Source organism: Rhinolophus hipposideros (assembly GCF_964194185.1).
Source record: "Rhinolophus hipposideros genome assembly, chromosome: 8".
Classification (NCBI taxonomy): Eukaryota; Metazoa; Chordata; class Mammalia; order Chiroptera; family Rhinolophidae; genus Rhinolophus; species Rhinolophus hipposideros.
In genome coordinates this window covers 25629529-25655682 of record NC_138054.1, presented here as the reverse complement: position 1 = coordinate 25655682, position 26154 = coordinate 25629529, and the positions used below count along the sequence as shown (strand labels likewise).

Genomic DNA, 26154 nt, shown 5'->3' with positions numbered 1-26154 from the left:
TTATTGGTTTTGGTGTTTTAAATCTGTAGTTACCTGAGATCTATTGCATATGCAAAATAACTAATCATCTTACAACTAATAAGTCATCAGGGATCTCCAAACTGATATCGTTAGCTGGTATTAAAATGTTATTGTGGAGACATTCTGTTTTCCATTTGCTCAAATAGTTAAGATGACTGGATATTGTGATGAAAAGGCTTAACCAATTGTCATTTAAAAAAGTCTTATATAGTCTTGAAATGTCATGCTATCTAAATTTTTGGTATTTCTTTGCCATTCTGAAAATACTTGATCTGTTATATTTAATGGTGTTATTTACAATTTTTTCAAAGGTTCGATTTTTCATAGTTTATAAAAATGTTCTGTAAAACTGATATTTTATCCTAAATTTTCAGTTATTTAAACATGTTTTCTGTAATTTCATGGAACGAACCAAAGCCAAACTCACTGAAATTACAGACACCTCTGTCATTGCTTGACCTGCTAGGTGGCTAAGCTATTTTTAATTCTAAAGGGCTTAGGCTGAACCTGAGGTGTGGGGGTGGAGAATTTGGTTCTGCTTTTAGTTTCAATCTTAAAGTTAAAGGTAAAATTAAGTACAATTTTAGAAGAGTTTTTGGCTTTTTAATTATACATTTAAATACATGAACAAATACATGTGCAGTAGAATATATGCATTCATAGGATAGTGATATTTGCTTGATAGATGGAGGATTTCTTTACTGGTATGTGTATTGGTAAGTACAGGCTTTCACTAATTTATTCAGGAAATAATTATGAAGTACCTACTTTGTACAGACACTGAAGAGTTTTAGAGATTAGTGATGAGCAGAATATTTTCTTTTAATTGTAATTTGAAATGCAAATTCCATTTGTTTACATGGAGATATTTAGGTAATAAATTTCTAGAAAATTGTTTGATTCTGCTTTTAATATGTTTTACACAGAAGATTCAGAATTAATCATCAGTGTATGAAAGTAAGAGAGTAACTTTGTTAGAATATGAATATTTATGGGTAGGTTGTTTTTTTTCTCTAGTTTCAACAATTTTTCCATCCATGTAACCAGTAGCTTGTATTAATGCTCAAATTTTTCCTATGCCAAAACCTTCTTTGACCTTGAACTAAGCTTTTAGAAAGAGTGAGCTAAACTCAACCTGTTAGTCTTATTTTCTAAACCCCATGTGGTTGGTCTGACATTTGAACCCAGTGGTCATATGTTACTTTGGGATCGTTAACTTCAATAAGCAATTTTTATAACTCATTTTACCTAACTTACTAAGTATATCTGATATACTACTTTCTCCTTTGTTTTGTCTTTTCTTGTTTTTTATGATACTCTTCTTTCTGCGTTGTCTTTATCTTTCTGTACTGACTTCTTTCCTAAGAGGATTCTTTTGCTCATCATTCAAATAAGAATTTTCCAAAGATTCCCAGATTTGACTTGCACAAACCATTAACTATTTTTGGTGGGATGGGGATAGTATGTTGACCTAGGTTTGCCACCTTTTTATTTTGGGAAGTAAGTGTTAAAAACTGCCACTTATCAAAGAAAAGATGTTTAAAATCTAAGAATGTACGAAGGATATGTCCTCAAAATATGGAATGGTCTGTTGATTAAATAAAACTCAATACATTGTCCTTGCTTTTCTTACTTTGTACTGGTCTGTGGACTCAATTACATTTGAGAATGACTGCCTTAAAAACAATAGTTTCTCAAACTGATTCAAGGGGAGGGAGCGGATAGTTCTTGTGGTCTAATGTTAGGGAAAAATTAGAAAGTGTGTTTTAATCTACTAAAGTCTCAAAGGTAGTCGTTTTGTGAAAAAGCTCCCAGTTTAAAACTGCTCCCAGTTTACTTTAGGTATTAGAACCACTTTTTCACATAGCAGCTATTAATATTTTGTAGAACTGTTATTCCAGAAGATACCCTTTGGGAAACACTGCTATGGATTTTGATGTTACCAAGGGTTTGTCTTTACTTTTTTTCCCCTATCTTTTAAAAGTGAATTTTTAATATTTATCAAGGTCAAAATAGTTATAACATTAAGAAAAAACTTTTAGCTAAAAGATGCAGTGTTTTAATCTGTTCCCTCCATCCCTCTTAGAGGCAACTACTTTTAACTCTTAGCTATTTTTTTTCTTTCATATTTCTGAATAAAACATTACTGTGTCTTGATTCATCAACTTGAGACATTTTTTTCTTATAATGTTAGGTGAGGAATTTCTCCCAGGAGGCTCTTCTCTCTTTCTTACAATATACTCATATAAAAATTTCAAATCCTGTTTCCCTTTGTCTGATTATATAAAAATTTACATGTGAACCACATAGAATATGATAATGGCAAAGTAATTGTGAAGGTTAAATGAATTAATATTAAAAAATGAATTAATGCAATATGCAAAATGCTTTGAACAGTGTCGAATATTTGTAAGCTTTTTTTTAGCTGTTATTTCCAGCATTACATTTATTTCTTATATAATTAGGTTTAAAAACTGACTCATTAAAAAATAAAATTTGCTTAGTTTTCTTTGAGCATTGACATCTTCACACTTTCCCGTTTTGTAAAATGTCTTGCATGGTAGTTTTTCACACTGTCAATTTGTCATCTGATTTATCAGTTACATTGGTTTGGTTTTTGTTTTTGTTTTGTTTATTTTTAATAGGGATACTGTCCTGGAACCCTTCTAGAGTACTTTTCCAATTTGGACATGTTGCTGTCTTGATTTACTGCACAGCTGTTGTTTTGGAGGTTGCTTTCACAATTCCCTTTGCGTTTCTGCTGTGTTGACTCCCTTGCATTCCACGTCTGCCTTTTATTTTGTTTGCTCCCTTTTTTTTGGTGTCTTCTAATCAGACCCAAAGGAAGTGTGCTTGGGTGATAAATCTTCATAGCCTTTATATGCCTGAAAATGTACTTATTTTACCCTCAGTCTTGACTGATAATTTGGCTGGTTTTAAAGTAGGTTTTCACTCAACTTATTTTTTGCTCAGAATTTTAAATGGATAGTTCTGTCTTCTAACTTCTGATACTGCTGTAACAATGTCATTATTGTTCTCAGTCCTTTATAAGTTGCCTTTTTCTTTCTTTCTAACCATATCTTTATCCTGATTTCGTTGGCACTGGTCTTTTTTATTCAACTTGCTGGACAGTTGGCCTTTACAAACTGACAACTTCTGTTCTTTAGTTCTGGAATGTTTTCTTCTACTTTTTAAAAAGATTTTCTCCTTTTTTCTGTTTACTCTTTATGTACTTTTACGAGTTACATGTTATATTTTTTAGATTGATTGTGTGCTTTTCTTACCTGTTCTTTATTTATCTTTGATTTGTATTCTATTGATTTTTATTTTGGCTGTAATTTTATTTTATTTTGTTTTAATTTATTGGGGTGACAATTGTTAGTAAAATTACATAGATTTCAGGTGTACAATTCTGTATTACATCATCTATAAATCCCATTGTGTGTTCACCACCCAGAGTCAGTTCTCCTTCCATCACCGTATATTTGATCCCCCTTACCCTCATCTCCCACTCCCCACCCCCTTACCCTCTGGTTACCACTAAACTATTGTCTGTGTCTATGAGTTTTTGTTTCTCATTTGTTTGTCTTGTTCTTTTGTTGTTTTTGGTTTATATACCACATCAGTGAAATCATATGGTTCTGTTTCTTTTTCTGTCTGACTTATTTCACTTAGCATTATACTCAAGATCCATCCATGTTGTCACAAATGTTCCTATATCATCTTTTCTTACAGCCGAATAGTATTCCATTGTGTATATGTACCACAATTTCTTTATCCATTCATCTATCGAAGGACATTTTGGTTGTTTCCATGTCTTGGCCACCGTAAACAAAGCTGCAATGAACATTGGAGCACATGTGTCTTTATGTATAAATGTTTTCAGATTTTTTGGGTAGATACCCAGGAGAGGGATTGCTGGGTCATATGGTAATTCTATTCATAATTTTTTGAGGAACCTCCACACTGCCATCCATAGCGGCTGCACCAGTCTGCATTCCCACCAACAGTGTATGAGGGTTCCTTTTTCTCCACAGCCTCTCCAACACTTGTTACTATGTGTCTTGTTGATGAAAGCCATTCTGACTGGGGTGAGGTGATATCTCATTGTGGTTTTCATTTGCATTTCTCCTATGATTATTGATGTTGAGCATTTTTTCATATGTCTATTTACCATTTGTATGTCCTCTTTGGAGAAATGTCTCTTCAGGTCCTCAACCCTTTTTAATTGGGTTGTTTGTTTTTTTGTTGTTGAGTTTCATGAGTTCCTTGTATATTTTGGATATTAGCCCCTTTTGGAGGCACTGTTTGCAAAAAACTTCTCCCGTTCAGTTGGTTGCCTCTTTATTTTGTCGATGGTTTCTTATGCTGTGCAGAAGCTTTTAAGTTTCATATAATCCCATTCATTTATTTTAGCTTTTACTTCCATTGCCTTTGGAGTCAAATTCATAAAATGCTCTTTGAACCCAAGGTCCATCAGTTTAGTACCTATGTTTTCTTCTATGCAGTTTATTGTGTCAGGTTTTATGCTTAAGTCTTTGATCCATTTTGAATTAATTTTGGTACACGGTGACAGATAGCAGTCTAGTTTCATTCTTTTTTGCACGTGGCTATCCAATTCTGCCAGCACCATTTATTGAAGAGGCTGTCTTTCCTCCATTGCATGTTTTTAGCTTTTTTGTCAAAAATCATCTGTCTATATTTATGTGGTTTTATTTCTGGGTTCTAAATTCTATTCCATTGGTCTATGTGTCTGTTTTTCTGCCAATACCATGCTGTTTTGATTACTGTAGCCCTGTAGTACAAGCTAAAGTCAGGGAGTGTGATACCTCCAGTATTGTTCTTTTTTTTTAAATATTGCTTTGGCTATTCGGGGTCTTTTGTGGTTCCAAACAAATCTGATGATTTTTTGTTCTATTTCTTTAAAAAATGCCATTGGGATTTTGATGGGGATTGCATTAAATCTGTATATGGCTTTGGGTAATATGGCCATTTTAACTATGTTGATTCTTCCAATCCATGAGCACGGAATGTCTTTCCATTTCTTTGTGTCTTCTTCAATTTCTTTCAAAAATGTCTTATAGTTTTCAGCATATAGGTCCTTCACAGCCTTGGTTAAGTTTATTCCTAGGAATTTTATTCTTTTTGCTGCAATTGCAAAAGGAATTGTTTTTTATTTCTTTTTCTGAGATTTAATTGTTAGTATATAGGAATGCAATGGAGTTTTGTACGTTGATTTTGTAGCCGGCAACTTTATTGTATTCATTGATTGTTTCTACTAGCTTTTCAGTGGAGTCTTTAGGGTTTTCTATATATAGCATCATGTCATCTGCAAAGAGTAACGATTTAACTTCTTCATTCCCAATTTGGATGCCTTTTATTTCTTTCTCTTGACTGATTGCTCTTGCAAGGACTTCCAACACTGTGTTGAAAAGCAGAGGTGATAGGGGACAGCCCTGTCGTGTTCCTGAATGTAGAGCAAAGGGCTTCAGTTTTTCACCGTTAATTACTATATTAGCTGAGGGTTTTGTCATATATGGCCTTTAAAATGTTAAGGTATTTTCCTTCTATACCTATTTTATTAAGTGTTTTAATCATAAATGGATGTTGTATCTTGTCAAATGCTTTTTCTGCATCAGTTGATATAATCATATGATTTTTGTCCTTTATTTTGTTTATGTGATGTATCACATTGATGGATTTGCAGATATTGAACCATCCTTGTGCCCCGGGATGTGTAATTTTATTTCTTAGTACTTATTCTCTTGTATAGTATCTTCATGGATGCGACATTTTCTCAGATTTCTGAGGGTATCACAGTTTTTTAAGCAGACCTTTTTAAGGGTAAGACAAACCACAGACATGGGCTGCATAAAATAAATTTATAGGTTAATACATTATTATAAGATTAAAGCCTTTATAACCAACCCAGTCAAGAGATAGAGCATTGCCAGCTAATCCAGAAACCCAAATTTCAACCCTTCTGTCCCCCCAAAGGTAATCCTGACTTTTATGGTGATTACTTTTTTCCTTATAATCTTATACAACTGTACTGTACATCTTAAAGATTACAGTTTAATTTTGCCAATTTTAAAGCATGTTTTAAATCTTTTTCACTTACGGATTTCTGCTTGCATCTTACCTTTTTTTGTGTGTGTATGCAGTTTTTGTGTGGAAGAAAGCAGGTCAAATAGGTCATTTGAATATGGTAGATTTCTTAGCCTGGGTTTTGCTGATTACACCCCCATTGTGCAGTTGAACATTATTTCTCTGCATTTTCTGTAAATTGGTGGCTGGCTAGATCTACAGGCTTATCAGATTCAGCGTTGCTTTTTTGGCAAGGCTACTTCATAGATATGGTGTGTTCTCAAGAAACATACAACGTCTGGTTGTTTCTCTTGTGCTGTTAGGAGCCACCGATGCTCAATGCATAGATCCATTTATTCATTAGGTGTTAAAAAATGATTTTAAACATTCGTTTCTTTTTCATTTATTGTCTTGAGTATAATTATATAAAGAAAACTTACCCTGTTTTCAGTAGGCACTTCACCTATTCCTCTCTCTGCACCTTATATTTCCCTTGATTCAGTTCTTTAAAAGAGTAACTTTCCATCTTCAGATGGAAATGTGCCTTGGCAGTCCAACTGTCTTTCTCTACAGATTTCTACTTATTACTCCATTCTTCGTGCCCCACCTGACCTCTCTGCCTTTTGAGTTCGGCACCACCAGTGCTTCAGTCTTTGGGGGATCTGTGGGACAAATGGATTTGTTTCTTACTGTTTTTCTGCTGTCCACGTACGTTTAATCGCCTCCCTCATTTTATCCTTGTTTATTATTCTTTCATCTGTTTTTTATTTTCAGATATTGTGATTTGGAGTTTTACACGTACTGTAGAATGATTGAAGATTGTGCGTGTTTAAATTCTTTTTGTCCTGGTTTTAGAGTGAGAAGGAGTACAGAAATCTGTGCTATTTTAACACAGTAAAATCTTCTTCATCCCATTTCTCTTCTCATTTCTGTTCAAGCTCCAAATACAATCAACATTTTCGTGGCCTCCAGACCTTTACCTGATTTTCTTTCTGAGGTGTGCATCTTTTCAGTTGCTTCCAGATTTCCTGATTAATCTTCTCCCAGATGTTTGCCAGTTTAATCAGTGTTTTCAAAGGACCAATTTTGGGTGCTCTCTGTTACATATACATTTTCTTGCAATAACTTTTTTTTAAATTTTTACTCTCCATGGGCTTATTTTTCTTTTTTCCCTTCTTCAACATGAGATAGAACTTGATTAACTTGTAGTCTTTCTTCTCCCATCCAGGGTCTGTGCTCCACTTTTTACTAATTGAAAGCTTATTCCCACTTATGAAATAAAAATGACAGCTACAACTTTCCTCAGTTGAATTACTGTGTGACTCCACATCTACAAATGTACTTTTGAAAAATTGGGGCATAATTGACATATAACATAGTATTCGTTTCAGATGTACAGCATCAAATTAATTCTTAATTCTGTTTTAGTAAGTATTTCTTAACATAAGAGAAACGCCATGATTATTAAAAAAAAAAAAAACTTGAGAAATGTAAAGTCTGTGAATTAGGTTGCTCAAAGCCCTACTGCTCAAAGCCCTACTGTAACTTCTTCATGGCCCTAATTCAGGTTTTTCTTTTTCATAGATTATCACAGACTTATTAGTTTCTGTTATTTCTCTCTTTTGCATAACATTTATTTGCTTGTTTGTTTATTCATTCAGCTAGCATTGACAGTCTATTGTGTACTAAGTAAGGGGGTATGTAGCAGTGCACTAGACTGAGAGGCAGGGTGTCTGCTTTGAGCTTTTACACCTTGGGCCTTTTTCATTTGTCCAGTGTTATCCTTGCCATTTTCTCTCTGTTGTCAATTGAGCTTCAAGTCCATATACTGAAATTTTGTTCTTAGAAAAGTGTGTGTTGGCTTGGGATTTTTGTGCCTTTGCATATGTTCCCTCAGCTTATTAAGCTGTCTCTAAAGTTAGTCTGGGAAACCACTGCTCATCCTTCAGGTTAAAAGCTGAGTGTTCATGAAGTCTTGACTGACCCTGCGTCTTGCTCCTGGATAGGTTAGAAATTATTTTCTTTTTGTATTTACTTATAGGAATTTTCTAACATACAGTTTTTATCAGCAGCATGGGTATTTATTTCCCCGCTTAGGCTGTAGTTTCTTCGTGTTATGTATTTATCCATCGGTATTTATTTCTCTTTAACACCCAGCATAGCACCTGGCACATAGCAGACATTCAATAAATACTTGTTGGATGGTGATAGCCATAGTTTAAATAAAATCATCACATTTTTCTTAACTTTTGTTGGACCCTTATTCAAAATGGCTCAGATAATGGACTTTTTGTTTGGCTAAAATGTTGTGGTTAATTAAAAATTATATTTATTTTGAGATACTAGTTTTCAACTGGAAGCAGTTAACAGCTTGGGAGACAAAAGTGTATACTTTAGTTTTTATAGTAAGGCAGCAGTTTTGCACATACACCATTATAAATGGAAATTAGGATTCCAAGTCAGCCAGTCTGTAATTTGTAATATAACTTATTTGCAGTGTTCCAAATACTTATCCACTATAATGGTTTCAAAATTTAACCTTGTGCTCTAATGAATGCATTTCTTCTCAGTGTTGCCCAGATTTGGGAATAAGGTATCTGCTGATTCTGAGCCACTAATAGTCACCCTGACTAGGGGTCCCAGCAAGGTGAGAGAATAACACCTACAGATGGTAATAGTGAGATGTTTCTATCTTGAACTGCTACACACCTATCCGTACGCAGTTGTCTGGCCCCTCAGGTAAAGAATGTGGAGGGGCTTCATACATGGATAAGTTCCCAAAGAAAGACCTTCATATTGGCCTTTGGAGGTCTACAGCCTAAGTGTTGCCTTCCCACCTAATCACTTGAAGGCAGAGCTCACCACTCTCCAAGTCCTGCGTCACATACAAAGAGGCCTCATGCAAATTCTTATAACCTCAATTTCAGATATCAGTGGATAGCTAAGGAACACTACACGGTTGAGGAAAGCCTGGTACATGAAATGAGAGCCCAAGATAAACAGAAGAAATGATCCCTAAAGAAATAGATAACAGAAAAGGTTTACTGAGAGCTGAACTAGTATGATTGCAAGAAAACTTTCCGTCTAGACACATCCTTATGAAATTTGAAGACATCAAGGATAAAGAAGGATAAAGGAAGATCCTAAAAACTTCCTGATGGGAAAAAAATGCAGTAACCTACCAAGGAGGAAAAATAAGTGGCATCAGCTTTTTCAACATCAGTGCCAAGTGCTGATTGTATTATAGGGATATCATCAAACTTCTGAGGGAAAATTATTTTTAATATAAAATTCTATATCCAGGAAACTAGCAGTCAGCTGTGAGGGTAGGATTGAAATAGTTTTACGTACATAAAGGCTCAGAATACTTACGTGCACACTTCCTTTTATTGCACACCACTGTTCCCGCAAAAGAATATGTGACCCAGAGTACAGAGGGGTAAGGGCAGCTTGAAAGATGACAAGGCACGGAGGGTAATCAGTCCAGACTGGTATAGGAACATGGAGAGCGCTAGAAGCAAGAATTACATGTGGAAAAAAGAAAGGTTTGAAATTCTTGACAGATTGAAACAAGGAGGCAATAAAGGGATACATTAATTCTGGGAAAAATAAAAAGTGAATAAGAGAAGATGTTAAATAAGGTTTTGCCATTAATCATATTGCAGTGATTAATATTTACAGTTTTAAGTAAAGTATTGATTTAATGAAAATAGTCCAATAAGATTTGTTAAGAGGATGGAAGTTGGTTGGTGATTAATATTTTTTATAATGTCATATCTAAAATTGATCAGTTAAGGAAGAGAAATAGAGAAATGTAAGCACATTACTTAGAAATATGGCAGTAACTGCCAGAAGAAACAGCTGAAATTGTTAAAACATCAGCTTTTGGAGATGTGAGAAGGGATGGGTTGGAAACTATTGCATTTCATTTTAATCTTCTCTATATTACTTGATTTTATAAAAGTATGCATTATATTTTTATTATTTCTAAAACTAACAATTACAGGAGAGCCAGCCATTAAGCTGCCTGCTTTATGCTTTCTATCCTCTAGGTCTGACCCTGGTTCCCTTTGATGCTCTACTTTCAAGGAAACCTCAACCAAAAAGAAGGCAGCCAGGCTCAGGCTTCATTGTACTATACCTGCCTCAAGAGACAAAAGAGAATTTCTTCCTTGTAGCTTTAATGCAGGGCCAAGCTTCAGTAGATCGCCTCTGCTTCCCTTGTAGCTGCGCCTTACTTTGCCCCTGGTTGGCCTCGTGAATTTGATCATGTTAAAGTCCCCACCAAAAGTGGCACCGTTGTTGAGTTACGTTATATCCTTCACGTGTGATTCCTCCACAAGTGCTACTTTTCCCATGAAAGGGAAGAATTTGTGGGAAAGAGCCTGGGAAAGATGGCAGCTTTTGCTTTTTAAGAAATGAGATCGGTCAGGACCTGAGCTGCTTGGTTTAGGATCGCAGCAGAATAGGTGGTTTTCTTCCCTTTCTCTCAGCACTGCTGGTCTTGTCTTGCTGTTGCATAGTCTTTTGACTTTGCGGATTGGGGGTGAGTCAGAGGACCGGGAGCGCTCCAGTGGGAGGTGGTATTGCGTAGGAGGGCTAAGTTTTCCTTTCTTTACTCCCTTTGCTGCCAAATGGTATTTTGTGGGCTCAAAAGTAGTGGCGGGGGTACATAGACGTGGTTGTGGTGGCTCTCATGGCTGATTGGGGATATCAGAGAAGTTGAGGGAAATTCTCAACAGCACAGGAGAGGGATGAAAATTCCTTCTGGGAGGAGGGTTCTCTGTTGGGGAATTAAATTAACTGCTGGTAATTTATTGACTATTGTGTTCCTTCTACATTCTGGGCACTGTGCTAGGTACTGGTAAAGTAATGGTAAACAAAATGCGAGAGTCTTCTCCCTCCCCCCTTATCTAAAGACAAGTACATAACTGGAACACAGTGTGAGAAGTATAATCAATGGGAGAACTACAGCAAACCAAGAGAGCATATAACCTAAACTTGGCGGATGGACTTGAATCAGGAAAGGAGACTATGAAGGAAAGTCTAAGAAGTTGAGTCTTTCTTACCAAATTCTTGGGCTCTGAAGATAGGGACCTTGACTGTCTTGAAGGAAGTATAATTAACCTGAAAGTGGGTCGAATTTCTTGATATTTCTTCTACCACTTACTGAGAAAGTATATTAAGTATGTCAGATTCTTAACCCATATTTTTTAATATTTGCCCGGTAGTTGTCCTCAGATTGTCTCATACACATGAAATAAACTGCTCGTGGTCTCACCAGGAATATTCAGGTAGTTTCCTCATTAGTTGGGGCAATAAATTGGGAAATGTGGGGAAGAAAAAAGCCACACTATTTGAATTAAGCATCCAGTTCCCAAGTTCTTGAGTCAGGGTTTTATTTTTTGTGGGAGCCGTAAACCGAGAAGGAAGAAGTGGCGTGAACCCACTTAGTTTCAAGGGAGGAGACTGCTTGGTCCAGGCATTCTCTTTCAAGGTGGATGTCAGTAGTATTGTAGTAGCATATCAGAAGTATTGATGAAACAATACTTCTCTAATAATAATAGCTTTATGGATAGAAATAGTCTGTATATGTGTGTTGTCAAACAGGAAAAGCAAATAGCAAGTGGGGACAGTAGTAGTAGTGACTGTCCTGGAAATAGAACGTTCTGTTCCGCTGCTCCTGCTGCTCTGTCACCTGTATTGTGTGCTGGGAGGAGCGCATGTACTGAGTCAGATCTTAGTAACACTGGAAAAGTGTACATCATCCCGAGTCTGTGACCAGGGTATGTCGTTTTCCTGCTTTTATTTTCCAATCATCTTAATATACCTACTTGAACATATTTAATATACGTCCTGCATGTGTGTGTGTCCTTGTATAATATATGGTGTTATATATGAATGTTTTCAGTTTGCGTAATTGATTATTGTGCTGTAAATTTTTTTCTGCTGTTTTCATTGATTCATTTATAAAATCTTTCCATTTTGAATGTATGCTCCACTTTCAAGGTCACAACAGTATATACTACATTGTATAGTTAGATTTCGGGTTTTGCATTTTACTCTTCTGTCTTTAATCCATCAGGAGTTCGTGTGTGTGTGTGTGTGTGTGTGTGTGTGTGTGTGTGTGTGTTGTGAATTAGGGGTACAGTTTCTTCTCCATTTAAGGTGAGCCAGTTTTCTGAATACTATTTAATAAATAACAGACATTCTTTCTGTACATATTTGTGGTATCACTTTCATCATTTTTCAACTTCCCATAAATGAATATGGTTTGGAGATACATATTCTGTTACATTGGTTTTATTATCTATTCCTTTTTCTCTGCAACAGTTTTTCTCTGGAATATGTCACAGTGTGTGGTAGGGTAAGTCTTCTCTTTGTTCTTCCTTTTAAAAGTTGACTTCATTGTTATATGATCTTGCAGTTTTTCTTACTTAATTTTATAAAATATTTCACCTCAAAAAATCCTCCTGGAATTAATTGGAATTGTATTGATCTTATATGCTAAAGATAATCTGCCAAATACATTGAAATGTAACTTGCATCAACTCCATTGGGGTAAGTGAGACTATTTAGATGTTCTTAACATCCTATAAAATGCAAAGGTATGGACTGGAGGTTTAATGGGTGTTGGGAAGAGCAGGAAGCATCTTATATAACCCAACAGCAGAGGTAGGGAATACATCTATGAAAAAAGCTGTTTCTCTAATAATAGAGAGATAGATAGAAGTGTGTGTGTGTGTGTGTGTGTGTGGTGTCAAATAGCAATAAGGTAATACTCCCTGTTTTTGAAGGTGTGGGCCATCAAGTGCTATTCTTATAGTGTCAGAGTGGTAATTGCTATCTTTTGGGGATTAATTTGACAATATCACATTAAAGTGTATACATAAGATGGTTTGGGGGGAGATGGGGTGTTTAATTGAAACAGTATTGGCCATAAGATGATAATTGAAACTGGATGGTGAATACCTGATGGTTCATTATGTTTGTTTTGTCTATTTATGTATGTGTTTGTAATTTTTAACAATAAAAAGGGAAAATGTACATATTCTTTGATACAGTAGTTACTGGTATTTTTATGAATTTATCCTATATAGTAATTGTAACATTTAAAAACGAAATATAAAAGGATGAAACTATATTATTGTTTGTAATAGTAAAACATTGGAAATGTCCTAAATGTTCTGTAGTTGGGTAATAGTTGGAAAGTAGCATAGCAGTTGATGATAAGAATATTTTATGTACTTTTATTTTATACTTACACAGATGGATATTACATTGTCAAAGACATTTTATATGAGAAAAGTTGTAGAACAGTATATAATCTATATTTTGTTAAAACATTTGTATGAATTATATCAATATACGTAGTATATACATAAGAAAAATCAGAAGATTTACAGTTTTATTTTGTGTGAGGAGGTAGCATGGGGAATCTTCACCTTTGACTATTTCTATATTATTTATTTTACCATCTGCATGTTTACTTTTGCAATCAGAAAGGAAATAAATTCTAAAATTAATTTGGCTTCTAATAAAGGTCACATTCTAGAGAAGAGGGAAGTAATCAGTGACATTCATGGGGGAACACAGTCTTACAGGGGAGATGTACCACGTTTATCCTGCTTATGTTTTGAGTTGTGGTATTGCGGGTCGTTTACCCTTTGCTTTGTTTTCTGTAAAGTTTATTTGGGCAGAGAAATTTTAAAAGGGGATAGTTTCACAAATATCTTTATTAATGCAGTTTTATATTTGATTTTTGTTCTTCATGTTAATATGGATAAAGAATTGGCGTGTATTTGCCTTAGAATGTGAATTAGAATCTATTGTTTACTCAGAGCAAAACTGAAATTATTCGTGCAGTTATTTTTAGAAGAAATTTAACTCGTTAAGCATAGAGTTTTCTTGCATTAAACTTGAACTTTATAAATTTCATATAACCTTTCTGCCTTTTATATACCATGCTGTATGCAGAGTATTGAGGGTACATCTGTGCATAAACGTAAGACACATTTCCTGTTTTTGGTGGAGTGTTGGGTTGGGGAAGGGTGGTATGTGTAGCAATGGGCTGAAGACTAAATGCGGGAGATTGTAGGTGTAGAGACAGTTAAGTGTGTAACTTTGCCCCGGAAGTTTGGCTGTGAATGGGAGGAAAGAAGTAGGAACACAAGGAATCGGGAATTTTAGTTCTCTTTTCCCTACAAATTCTTGAAAAATTTTAAGCATAGTTGAAAGATACCAGTAGAAAGATTTATTGAAGGCTGGTTCTGGTCTATAATTGCATAACCTTCGTCAAGTTATTTAATCTGTTGCCTTACCGTTACAGTTTTTTTAATATGTAAAAAGGGATCTGTGAAGTGATCGTCTATAAAAATGTCTCTATTGCTTTGTTCTGAGTTAAATTATCTTTGTTCCCCTGCAGTATTATCACCCACAGTAAATGGCTCTTAATAGGGGCTTAAAAATGATTTGTGAAGGAGTAAATATGCAGAATGCTCGTGTAGTAGAGTTGAGCATGTAGTACGCATTCAGTAACTGTCCCCAGTGGTTTGGCTGTAAATAGAGGGAAAACATAAGGAGTTGGTGGTGGAAGGGGGCATAAGGCGTCGAGGGTAACTTAATAGATTGTGTATCATTGAAACACAACACACCAGAAGTATTAGGAGAAACAGGGCAAAAACACTAGGAGATGTAGAGGTAAGAAAATGTTTGAGATCTTATAATGTAAGGACATGTTGCACAATGGGAGTAATCCAGTGGAGAGTAACATGGAGACAGACCTTGCCATCATGAAAAAAGAGAATTTATTGAAGCAATAGTAGAGCATATGAGACTGTCTGGGAATGTTTGCAATTTTGATTTTTGTACATCTTCGTTCTAGCATTGGAACAGTCTAGGTCCCATTAGTCACCCTGATATTCTATTGAGGTCATTTCTCACCCATAATTATGTTGCTCAGGCTTTGGTTAGTTTCTTCAACTTAAGGGAAAGAAAAATCCCTCAAGTGACCACTGGATTTATAGCTTTTTAGAAAGTTGCTTGCTGATAGTCATTTTTGTACCATGAGTTTGAAGGCATTAAATTGTTTCAGTGTCTGGAGAAAGAAGGTTCTCAGCCTGGTATTGAGCATTTCTGCTGATAAAATTCATTATAGTGATTCATCCTCCATTTTTACTTATCTCTAGCAGTCATCAGACTTTTAAACCTTTTAGCCCCTCTAATCATATATGTAAAGTTGCATTTTCCTCACAGCTGACTATGGCAATAATATATGGCAATGTATGTTCCTTTATTTAGATCATTGGTTCCCAGATTTTTTCAGGGTGTCTGCAAGGTGAAAACTATTTTCATGATAATACTGTTACTTGCCTTTACCACTGTGTTGGCATTTGTACAGATGGTGTGAAAACAATGTTTGGTCAAATTGCTTGTGCCTTAGCCTGAAACAAGGCAGTGGCATCAAACTGTAACTAGTATTCTTTGTTGTTGAGCACTCACAGTAAAAACACACGCATGCACACACACACACAGAAATCTTACTTCACTTAACCTTCTTGACGAAACAGTAAACATTATTTTCACTAAAACTTAACCTCGAGTTTAGGTTTTTAGTATGTGTGATGAAATGAGAAGTATACATAAAGTATGTATTATGTCATTGTTTGAGTTGCTAGCTGAACTGGCAGCTTTTATATGGAACACCATTTTTACTTTGAAACAATGATTAACTTGGATCTATGGCAGATATTTTTTGAAGTGACATACTCACTTCACTTATATTTACTTATTTACCATTTTTGGTTTTCTTTATTTGTTCCCATGGGTTGGAGTTAACCATCTGGTGTCATTTTAATACAATTTAGTTCCCACTACCTCTTTTGTACTGATATTCTCAAATATATTACATTTCTATATGTTAATAGGCCTAACAATACAATTACATACGTATTGTTTTATATACTTACATTAGAGGAAATAAGCATATATACTGTATTTTATAATTAATTACCTTTGTCAGTGTTCTTTGTTTTCTTGTGTGTGTGTATTTGAATTTTCACCTTGGTTTACTTTCAATCTTAAGAACTTCATTTAGTACTTCTTATAAGGTTTTCTGCTAGCAACAAATTCTCTTAGTTTTTGTTTATCTGGGAGTATCTTTATTTCACTTTCATTTTTGAGACAGTTCTACTGGATATAAGTTTCTTGGTTGACAGTTTTCTTTCTTTCAGCGTTTTCAATTATATCATCTCACTGCCTTCTGGCCTTCATTGTTTCCGATGAGAAGTTAATGTTATAGGATTTCCTTGTACGTGATGAATAATTTTCTTGCTGCTTTCAAGATTTTTGTCTTCTTCTTTTAGCGTTTTTAGTATTGTGTGTCTGGGTATAGATATCTTTGAAGTTTCCTAGTTGGAGTTTGTTGATCTTCGATGTATAGATTACTGTTTTTTAGTAAATTTTGGAAATTTGGGGAGATACCAGGTATCATTAAAATGTTTATTTTTCAAACTGAGGCTCTGTATCCTTTAAACATTAACTCCTACGCCGCCCTCCTTTCAGCCCCTGGCAACCATCATTCTACTCTCTGTGTCTCTGAATTTGACTACTCTAGTTTTATCATATAAGTGGAATCATACAATGTTTGTCCTTTTTATCCAGCTTATTTATGTCTTCACATTTCATCCATGTTGTACCTTCTGACATAATTTTCCAGAATTTGTATATTCTTAGGTATTGAAATAGGTATTCCCAGTTCGTAGGTATTGAAGCATTTTTTTCCTTTCCCACTTGTTTTATTTTTGCTTAACTTTTATGCTATTTTTGAATCATTGTTTGTCTAGTTTTACATATTTTTGTTTAATTAGTAAAAAAAATTAAGAAAGCAAAACAAAACAAACACTGCTTTGTTATCTTTAAGAAAGTTGATGGTATTCTATGCTGTTTATGGAATAACTAATATATGTTATAATATTTTTAGAGTGTGTAATTTTGGGGTCATTGTTTAAAAAAGTAAAATGATCTTATATTTCTCATTTGAATATGATTTTGTGAAATTAGTGTTTCTCAATTTTAATTTTAAGCTCCCTCAGTGCATATTTAAGAGACTGTGATACATTACCATCAATAAACAAGTCTTAATTCAGTAGTGATTCTCTGTAGGGAGGTCATGACTACCCTTCCCATGAGTTGAATATACCCAATTACCCCAAAGTCACTGGTTATTTTTAACTACATGTGGCATAATCATTTTTGTTCTTTATCAAGTGCTTATGAAATTGTGCCATGCGACTTTTTAGTTTCATAAACTTTTATGAGTTGTTAGCTAAACCCAGGTATGAGATTCAAGGCATTCTTTGCTTTTGACTATTGACTGCTTACTTCAACTTACTGTTGCTCTTAGTAAGTTAACTTGGAGTGGTTGCTGAGTCTCGACCTCTCCTAAGATAGTTACTGATTGAATATTGAGAACGTCTCTCATTTTGCTTTCAAACTTCTTTGTTTCTGCACAGTATTTGTGATTTTGAGTTATTTGTCATATTTTCCCTCAATTTAAGGTTTTTAATAAATCAACAATTTTAATTAACGTGAAATATATCGTTGGTATAAAATAAGCTCTACAAGTATGTTAATCTTGTATATGTTTATCTTTTATTTCCTAACCAGAGACTCTACAGGGGCAGGTAATTCACTGGTCCACAAGCGGTCTCCTTTACGTCGAAACCAAAAGACCCCAACATCCTTGACCAAGCTGTCTTTACAGGATGGACATAAAGTCAAAAAGCCAGCATGTAAATTTGAAGAGGGTCAGGATGTCCTAGCTAGATGGTCAGATGGCTTGTTTTATCTTGGAACTATCAAAAAGGCAAGTTACCTTAATATGTCTTTTGCTGTTTTTACAGTAAACTTTTCATCTTGAATTTAAATTAACTTCATGTTTTTTATTTAAAAGAAATCACAAGTATTCCTCTGTATTTCAGATAAACATATTGAAACAGAGCTGCTTCATCATATTTGAAGACAGTTCTAAATCCTGGGTTCTCTGGAAGGACATTCAAACAGGCAGGTGCTACTATTTCTCTTGAACATGATTTATATTAAAATTTGATTTTTTTTTTTTTTAGAATGTCGTTTTTGAGTGTTTTCTGTTCAACAGGGTATTAAGATAACTCAGAATCACTTGAGGAGAGGCTGAAAAATCAGCATTCCCTTCATAGTCTTCAGGGAGTTATGATTTATATTAAAGATCATAAAAGAACAAGAATCACTCTGTTAGGGTAGAGGTAGACCAGAAGACAGAAGCGTCACTGAAGCACTCCTGTAAACTAAACTGTTGTTAGGACCTTCTAGGAATTGAGAAGACAATTTTTAGTCACTTTGGGCTTCATCTTAACTACTACTTATATTAGTACAGAGTAATGTAGAGAGTTAGTAGGTTTTGAAAACATACTGTTTGTCAGATGTTTTGGAGAATTAGGACATATTAAACAGGCTTAGAGTACTAGAAATATTTGTTAATATGAATGGTTTGAAATTACTATTTAATTTTTTTTATGTTCATGTGGGAAAATGAGGCTGTATTGGGGTGCATGTAAAAATGAGTACAGATATGCTTTGGTTTGGTTGTAGGTATGTTTCTGTAATGCTTTTCATTTTTGCAAGCTGTAATTGCTGTATGCCCTTTGAATATGCTAAATAAAAATGTTTTTCCAGGTATCTCTTTCATGGAAATTGCTTTATTTATTAAAGGTATAAATACTAAAAATCTTGAATATTTTAACTGCACTCTAAAGCACCACTTTTGGTTTTCCTTTTACTGGGTTAATAGACCTGTACTAAGACTGGTGTTTTATATTTCCTCTTGTAGAAAGGAGATGTAAACTCTCTTTCCCTAAAGGGTGGATATCTCTCTAAAGTATTTAACAATTGGATTTTATATTTGAATTCCAAGTGTAACATTATGATAGGTTCCTGCTGTGTTGTATGTTTTGCATCTGAAATTGATGGGTCAGTGAGAAAAGGGATAGGATATCTTCGACAGTGGTGAGATCGAGCTGGTCTTATTACACTGCATACAGAATTATTCCTTTGCCAGTCTGTAAACATGAGTTTCTCTGTGGTGGGACTGAAACATGTTAGTGCTGCTTTTGTTCCCCTTCTATTAGCTATGTGTTCCTTTCAACCTTTGTACCTTTTCAGGGTTCCTGTGGATTAAATATAGGTCTCTCTGTCTTTTGTCTCCTCCTTTCCCCTGTCCCTCCCTACCTCCCTTTCAGAAAGAAGGGAGAAAACTAATGGTGCATATGGTTAGAAAGTTGTCATTAAAGTGAGGGTCCTGTCCAACTTGTGCCCCACCCTGTTTATCAGTTTAGCGGTCTGGTGGTTCTTTTCTCACTGGCTGCTTTTACCATCCTTAGAATTACAAAGGATTGCTCTTTGGCCATTTAACTCTTTGTAACATCCAGAAAGTAGGACACATGTAACTTGGATCTTGCTATAGAATGAGCACGTGAACCTGAAAACAGCATTATGAAGGATTTACTGTGGAGTGTAGCTTTAGTAGTTTTCTTCCTGTAAGAAACTTGCTAATAATAGATATTATCAAAATAATTTAATAAATTAGAATAATTTCACTCATCTAATAAGGAGTCCTTTGAAAAGTTTACATAAATAAAGAAAAATGTATTGTGTTAGTAATCAAAGAAATGTGCACGGCAGGGAAATAATATGATAAAACCATTACATGAATTTAAAAGGATTTTTAATCTTAACACCTAATACTAGTTATGGTTTCTGTGGACATGATACACTGCTGATGGCAGTATAAATTTATGTTTTGGATATTACTTTGGCAGCTGCATTAAATGCATAAAAACGTTTTATACTCTTTATACAGCAGACTCACTTCTAGCAGTGATTCAAAAGAAGTAATTCAAATGTAGAAAAGCGAGATGAAAAAAATTTACTGTAGCTTTATTATAACAACAACAAAAATTTTGGTATATCGAAGCTGAAATGGCTAAAACTTTATAGTCAGTTGGATTTAGAGTTAGGAAAATGATAGAATGCCACTGAGCTACACAGGAAATTCCTGTAAAGTTTATGTACTTGGATTTCACAAGTAAAGACATTCCTTAGGGTTGTTTCCTGAGGTGAACACTGTTGGATCAGCACCCACTTTTCTGAGGAGCTGCCTTCCTCCACACCAGCCCACATGGTTGCAGTGAGTCAGAGCAGGCACGTACCCCAGTCTGGGGCTGTCGGTCCTTCTCCTGGGAAGTGCAGGTTTGGACTGAGAGATCCCAGGTTTAGTCTGGTTGCTCTCCTGACTGGAGCCGTACATTTAGAAGCTATGGGAGGCCATGTCCAGCCAGCTGTGCAAGGAAGTAAACAAAGCCTGGGAAAGGAAGAGGCTGGAGAGGAGAAGAGACCAAAACAAACAAGGAAAAATGCAAAAAAATGAACAAATGAAAAATTTGGTAACCTATGTGTAAGAATAGAGGCGTAACAAAGTTAAGTTTGGTTCTTTCCACTGGATGGAATGTTATGTAGTTACTAGAAGTTATAATTTTGAAAAGTGTGGTGTGAAAAATGCTTTTGAAAGAAGATATATAGTATTAATGAGAGGAAGCATCTCACAGTGGAGAGAATATGGATTCGGTCATATCTAGGTTTTAATCCTATAGTCTTGATACTTTCTGACGAGCATCCTTGGGTTAGTTACTTTATCTTTCTGAACCTCATTTCTTCTCTTTAAATAGGATATTTATCTAATAAGCTGTAGGATTAAATAAAATAATGTATGTCAGGAGCCTAACAATGCTTTGTCCATAGCACAAAATTGTAAATTTTTATTGTTACTATGTGAATAAAGCCTATGTATGAGTATTTTAACTGCATATCGAAATCGATGACAAGTGATAAAATAATTGTGTTAGAGTGATAAAATCATATTCCAAATTTTGTATAATAAAATTGTTTTAAGGATAAAAATGTTTTAGAACAAAAATGTTTAAGGAAGAAATAATTTACCATATTTAATGAAGAATAATTTATTCAGGTAAAAAATATAACTGTGGAACCCCCAATTCTTGTTGCAGTGGGATTTTGTTGGGGTACATTGTTGGGCATATTTCCAGATTTCAGAAGCTAGAGATTAAATAATTGGTGTTCAGCCTGTTTCATAAATTAGTAAATAAAAAGAAATGTTCCAAATCCAGAGAGAAAGAGGTCATTGATATATCTTTCTTGCCCTTTTTCTTTAGTCTCATGATGAGTATAGGCAGTGTAGGGTGATTGAACATATGTACATGGGTGCATTTGTGTTGTGGAGAGTAGTTCTGGTGTTCACAAAACGTCCCATCCTCTCTCTTCCCCACCCAGGAGAGTGGGAAAATTAACAGTGAATGAGAAGCCATACTGCCTGAGAGCAGTTTAAATTATGCCCTTGGCAGAAAGTAGGCATCTTACATTAAAGGTGGGAAGAACACAGGGAGCAGAGAGATAGCATTTTGTATAGAGTACTTTGCCTTGAGAAGAAATCATTATGGTCTAGTGAACAGACATCACCAATATGGGCTTCACTGAGTCAAAAAGTAGTTTTGTTATGTGCAACACTTCTTTATTATGGCTGTCTTTTTAGTGTATATTTGAACTATTTCAGGAGCCACTGGAAGTGGGGAAATGGTCTGTACAATATGTCAAGAAGAGTATTCAGAAGCTCCGAATGAAATGGTTATATGTGATAAGTGTGGCCAAGGTAAACATCGATTTCTTTTAATTTTGTGGAAAAGTTTTGTTGCATACATAATCCCCCTGTTGAACATTAATGATTAAAATTACTTTATATTGGTAATTTGAAGCTGTTAACGATAAATTTATCCACCAGCTGTAATTATATTAATGTAGGAAAAGAGAATACTAAAATGCCTTCTTGAAATTGTGTTGCAGTATTTATTAATAAAATAGAATTTGCTTTATGCTTTTTTTGATATTAAGGATATCATCAGTTGTGTCACACACCTCATATTGATTCCAGTGTGATTGATTCAGATGAAAAATGGCTCTGTCGACAGTGTGTTTTTGCAACAACAACAAAGGTATCTTTTAAGTGTTTTGGGCTAAAGCCCTAAATGGAATTTGTAAGGCACTATCAACATAGTGATTGTATACATTGAAAGTTTATTTGAATGAAATGAGCAATTAATGCTGGGTAGGAAGAGGTGCTGCTTATTGTTTGACTAATGATGCTTAAGTGACTTGCAACTATTCTTGCACTTATTTTCCGATAGTGTTCTTGGAATTGGGGCAATAATTTGAAAGAAAAGACAACAAAATAAATAAAGATTATTATTAGTCAAACAGTTTGTGATATGGTAAGAAATTTAGAATGGAAATTTCTTCAGCAGTTTCAGAAGCATTTTTAAGTTACAGAATTGCATTTAAACTTTATCCTTCACTCTTTTAAATAACTTTTTCCCTCTAATATAGAGGGGTGGTGCGCTTAAGAAAGGACCAAATGCCAAAGCATTGCAAGTCATGAAGCAGACATTACCCTATAGTGTGGCAGACCTTGAATGGGATGCAGGTCATAAAACCAATGTCCAGCAATGTTACTGCTATTGTGGAGGCCCTGGAGAGTAAGTACATGTAGTTATTTAATGCCCTTTAATTAATTTTTATTTGCTTATATTGTCGACTTTATTTTTTTGTGGTGTGGGAGTGATAGTGAATTGCATATTCATGAAAGTATCAGTAAAGGAAATTAGATGCTGTAGTTTTATTCATCTTTATCATTAAATGTTTGCTAAATAAATTAATCAGAGTTCTAACTGAGAATGTTTAGAAATTTACCTTTAACATTTGATCTCTGGTCCTAGTTCTGCTCTATGGAACATCGTATCGCTCTTAGGAGGTAACTCTTAAAATATTTCAATTCAGCAGTCTTATTTCCCACTCACATGACTCACATACCAGTAGTGCTCTCTTTTCCAGGCTAAAGTCTGCCATCAAACATTCTTTATGACATGATTTCTAAACTCTTATTTCTTGCTCACCAGTTTTTGAAAGTTAGTCTTGAAATACGGTGTCAGGATTAGAAAATGGAGCGTTGTCAGGAAGAGTCTGGCAGAATATAATGGGGCTATTAGAGTTCTGGACATTGTGCTTCTGTTGTTGCAAAGAGAGATTGTACCAACCTCTCTCTGGTCAACCTGTCATATTCTTCTGGATCATTTGGATTTGTAGGTGGTCAGCTAATACCTTCATCTTTTTTTTTTTTTTTTTTTTTTAAACTAAAGAACATTTATTTGTTTTTCACCAAGACTTTAACTTCAGGACATAACTAAACTGTGTCACCACCCCCACTCCAACTTGAAGAAGGGCTGTTAGTACAATGAATGTTATAAAGCAGGCATGAATAGTTTTTGAAGGACTGGAACCAACATTATCTGACAAAGAACAACTTCCATCTAAACAATCATAAAAATGTTTAAGTAGAAAAAGAAAAAAAGGGGGGGGAGGGTTGGTGGGGGTTTCAGAATGAACCAGAGCCTCACATTTCATCTAATACATTTATCCTGGGCTAGAGTGTACCAAAATGGAAACAGGATTACTGTAATACAGAACTTCCACTACAGCACACTGTACACACCTGTGTTCCAAACCCACCCACAGCCCCTTAATGCTTCCAACACAACTATTTCCCAGCCTGTTGGGCCTACTGACGAAGGAGCATGTAGATCTTCTCTTTAATCCAGTCTTTGTTATAAGGTTGGTATGTCTGAGTATCAGCTCGGTAAACAAGGCAGCTGAGGTTTGCCAGATCATCAATAAAATCAAACAACTGGCTGATATCATATGTGATAGAGGGGCTGTTGGGATTCATTCTCTTCAGATGTTCTTCATACATTTTACAAACGCCTTTGATGCATTCATTCACAGATTCGTAGTCAGCGTAAGTTCTTCCTTCTGGCCTCTTGGTAGGCTATACCAGCAAAATGGTGTGAGACATCGCGCCAAACTCTTTCGCTAAAGCCGCCACCAACACTGCCCCAGCTTTTTTTTTAATACAAGTTGATAAAAGTCGAGTTGTACATCATGTATTTGTACTACAGTTTAAAAAATATTAGTGGATAACTGTACATTTAACTCTAAATTGTAATTGTTGATTTTTTGTGTCTTTCTTTCTTGTGAGACTCTGCTTCTCTTAAGACGGTGCCTGTCTAGGAGAATACTGGGATATGTTAGGTATTCAATGATGAAAACATGAATAAATGAATAATATAAACGAATGAAATTTTAGTTCTTTATTCTACCTCATCTCTGAACTTAGGAAATTTTTGTGATTTAACATTTTTATAACACTTCTGAGTTTTTGTTCATTTGCATATTTAAGAAACATTCTGTCTAGTTTTAAAAAATCACTTATAAAAAAGATGCAGTGAATAGGCCTGGAGATTGATTTTTCTTCTTTACTCATTTATACCTAGCATTTAGTTTAAAGCATTATCCAAAATAGGTAGAAAACATAGACCGAGCAGAGTGCCTGGAACATAGTATTCATTAGTCTTTGATGAATACATGACTTTAGTATCAGTCTTCTTGCTTTTGTGTATATGTGGCTTAAAATTAATGTGGGGCTCACTTTTTGAGCAAAAGAATTGGAAGAAAACACGTTTGGGTGGTAAATAAGGATATCGATATATCTTAACCTTATACTAACTGAAAAAAGGATATCCTTATTCTGCACAATGCCATGTAAAAAAAAACAACCCTTTACCTCATCAAAAGGTAGTGATTTTAATCTTAACTTTTTTCTTATAGCTGGTATTTAAAGATGCTACAGTGCTGCAAATGTAAGCAGTGGTTTCATGAGGCTTGTGTGCAATGCCTTCAAAAGCCAATGCTATTTGGAGACAGGTAAGAAGGGCATTTGAACTTCACTGATTGATTTTTAATCTTTTTCTATTGTGGTTTTGTTTATAGTTTCAGATTCCTAAAAGTAGTTTTAACATTGACTTGTAAAGGGGTCACCTTAGAGGGAAAATATTGAATAATATACTTAAATTATATAATACCGTGTTTCCCTGAAAATAAGACCTAGCCAGCTCTAATGCATCTCTTACAGCAAAAATTATTATAAGACCCGGTCTTATTTTAATATAATATAAGACCGGGTCTTACAAAATAAAATATATAATATAGTATAGTATAATATAATACAATATAATAATATAATATAATGCTGGGTCTTATATTAATTTTTGCTCCAAGAGATGCATTAGAGCTGATTGTTCAGCAAGGTCTTATTTTCGGGGGAACATAGTAATTTAAAAATACACATAATTTTTGTGCTTTTGAATATTATTCCAGAAAGCTCTTAAGTATTTGATTATTGATTGTTTGCTTTTACTGTCCCACAGTGCTCTAAACTATTCTCATTGGTATCTTCCTTTAAAAAACTTCAAAGGGATCCTATGAAAGAAAATTGGAAAAGGCCACATAACCTTGATACACACAATTTACACCTTAGATCTAAAGGATTTCTAAAAACAGACTTATTTTGCTTTCTGGATTAGGAAATGTGGGATAGCAGAGCTCTAGAAAGAAAAATTAAAGATAGAGCACTAAACTTGGCATCAAAAAACCTGGTTTTAAATCTTGGCTGATACCATTTACTATCTTTCTGAACTTAGGAAGGTCAGTTTGTCTCCTGTGGACTTATTTTACCTGGATTGTTTTCAGCACTGAATGTAACAATGTACATGGAGGTAGCTATTACAATTCCTGGTACACACAAGCCATTAGTAAACTATGCCTATATATGACTCTGTGTGTAAACTCTGAAGGTTTCTAATGGTCAAAAAAAAATTGTCCCTTTCCCCCCAGGTAGAAACTGTTTCATTATTTGTTGTTCCTGGGGGAAAAAATTCTTTAAATCACAGACTGTCATAATTCACATTATACTTTGCTTTGTGTAACAGTCCTTAGGTCAATTATAGGATATGCACTTGCTGAATATTAGCTTTAGTGGTTAAATAATGT

General features: G+C 34.8%; 1 protein-coding gene and 1 pseudogene across 9 annotated transcripts in view; one reads left to right on the top strand and one right to left on the bottom strand.

The window, feature by feature from the left end:
• Positions 1-26154, top strand: part of MTF2 (metal response element binding transcription factor 2) — a 61408-nt gene that overhangs the window by 17162 nt on the left and 18092 nt on the right. For 3 of the 8 annotated variants that reach the window (XM_081055983.1, XM_081055984.1, XM_081055985.1), the window contains 7 exons: positions 17776-17792; positions 17873-17974; positions 18090-18171; positions 21773-21868; positions 22108-22208; positions 22600-22748; positions 24934-25029. In XM_081055983.1, the coding sequence (XP_080912109.1) occupies positions 21793-21868; positions 22108-22208; positions 22600-22748; positions 24934-25029 (422 nt within the window). In that variant the 5' untranslated portion in view covers positions 17776-17792; positions 17873-17974; positions 18090-18171; positions 21773-21792. Of the gene's footprint in view, positions 1-11836; positions 11895-12441; positions 12476-17775; positions 17975-18089; positions 18176-21772; positions 21869-22107; positions 22209-22599; positions 22749-24933; positions 25030-26154 lie in introns of those variants that run through there. The other 5 variants (XM_081055981.1, XM_081055982.1, XM_081055986.1 and 2 more) reach the window with 4 other exon arrangements.
• On the bottom strand, positions 23807-24121 carry LOC308500744 (enhancer of rudimentary homolog; annotated as a pseudogene). The gene has a single exon. The product of its transcript is annotated as an enhancer of rudimentary homolog (transcript).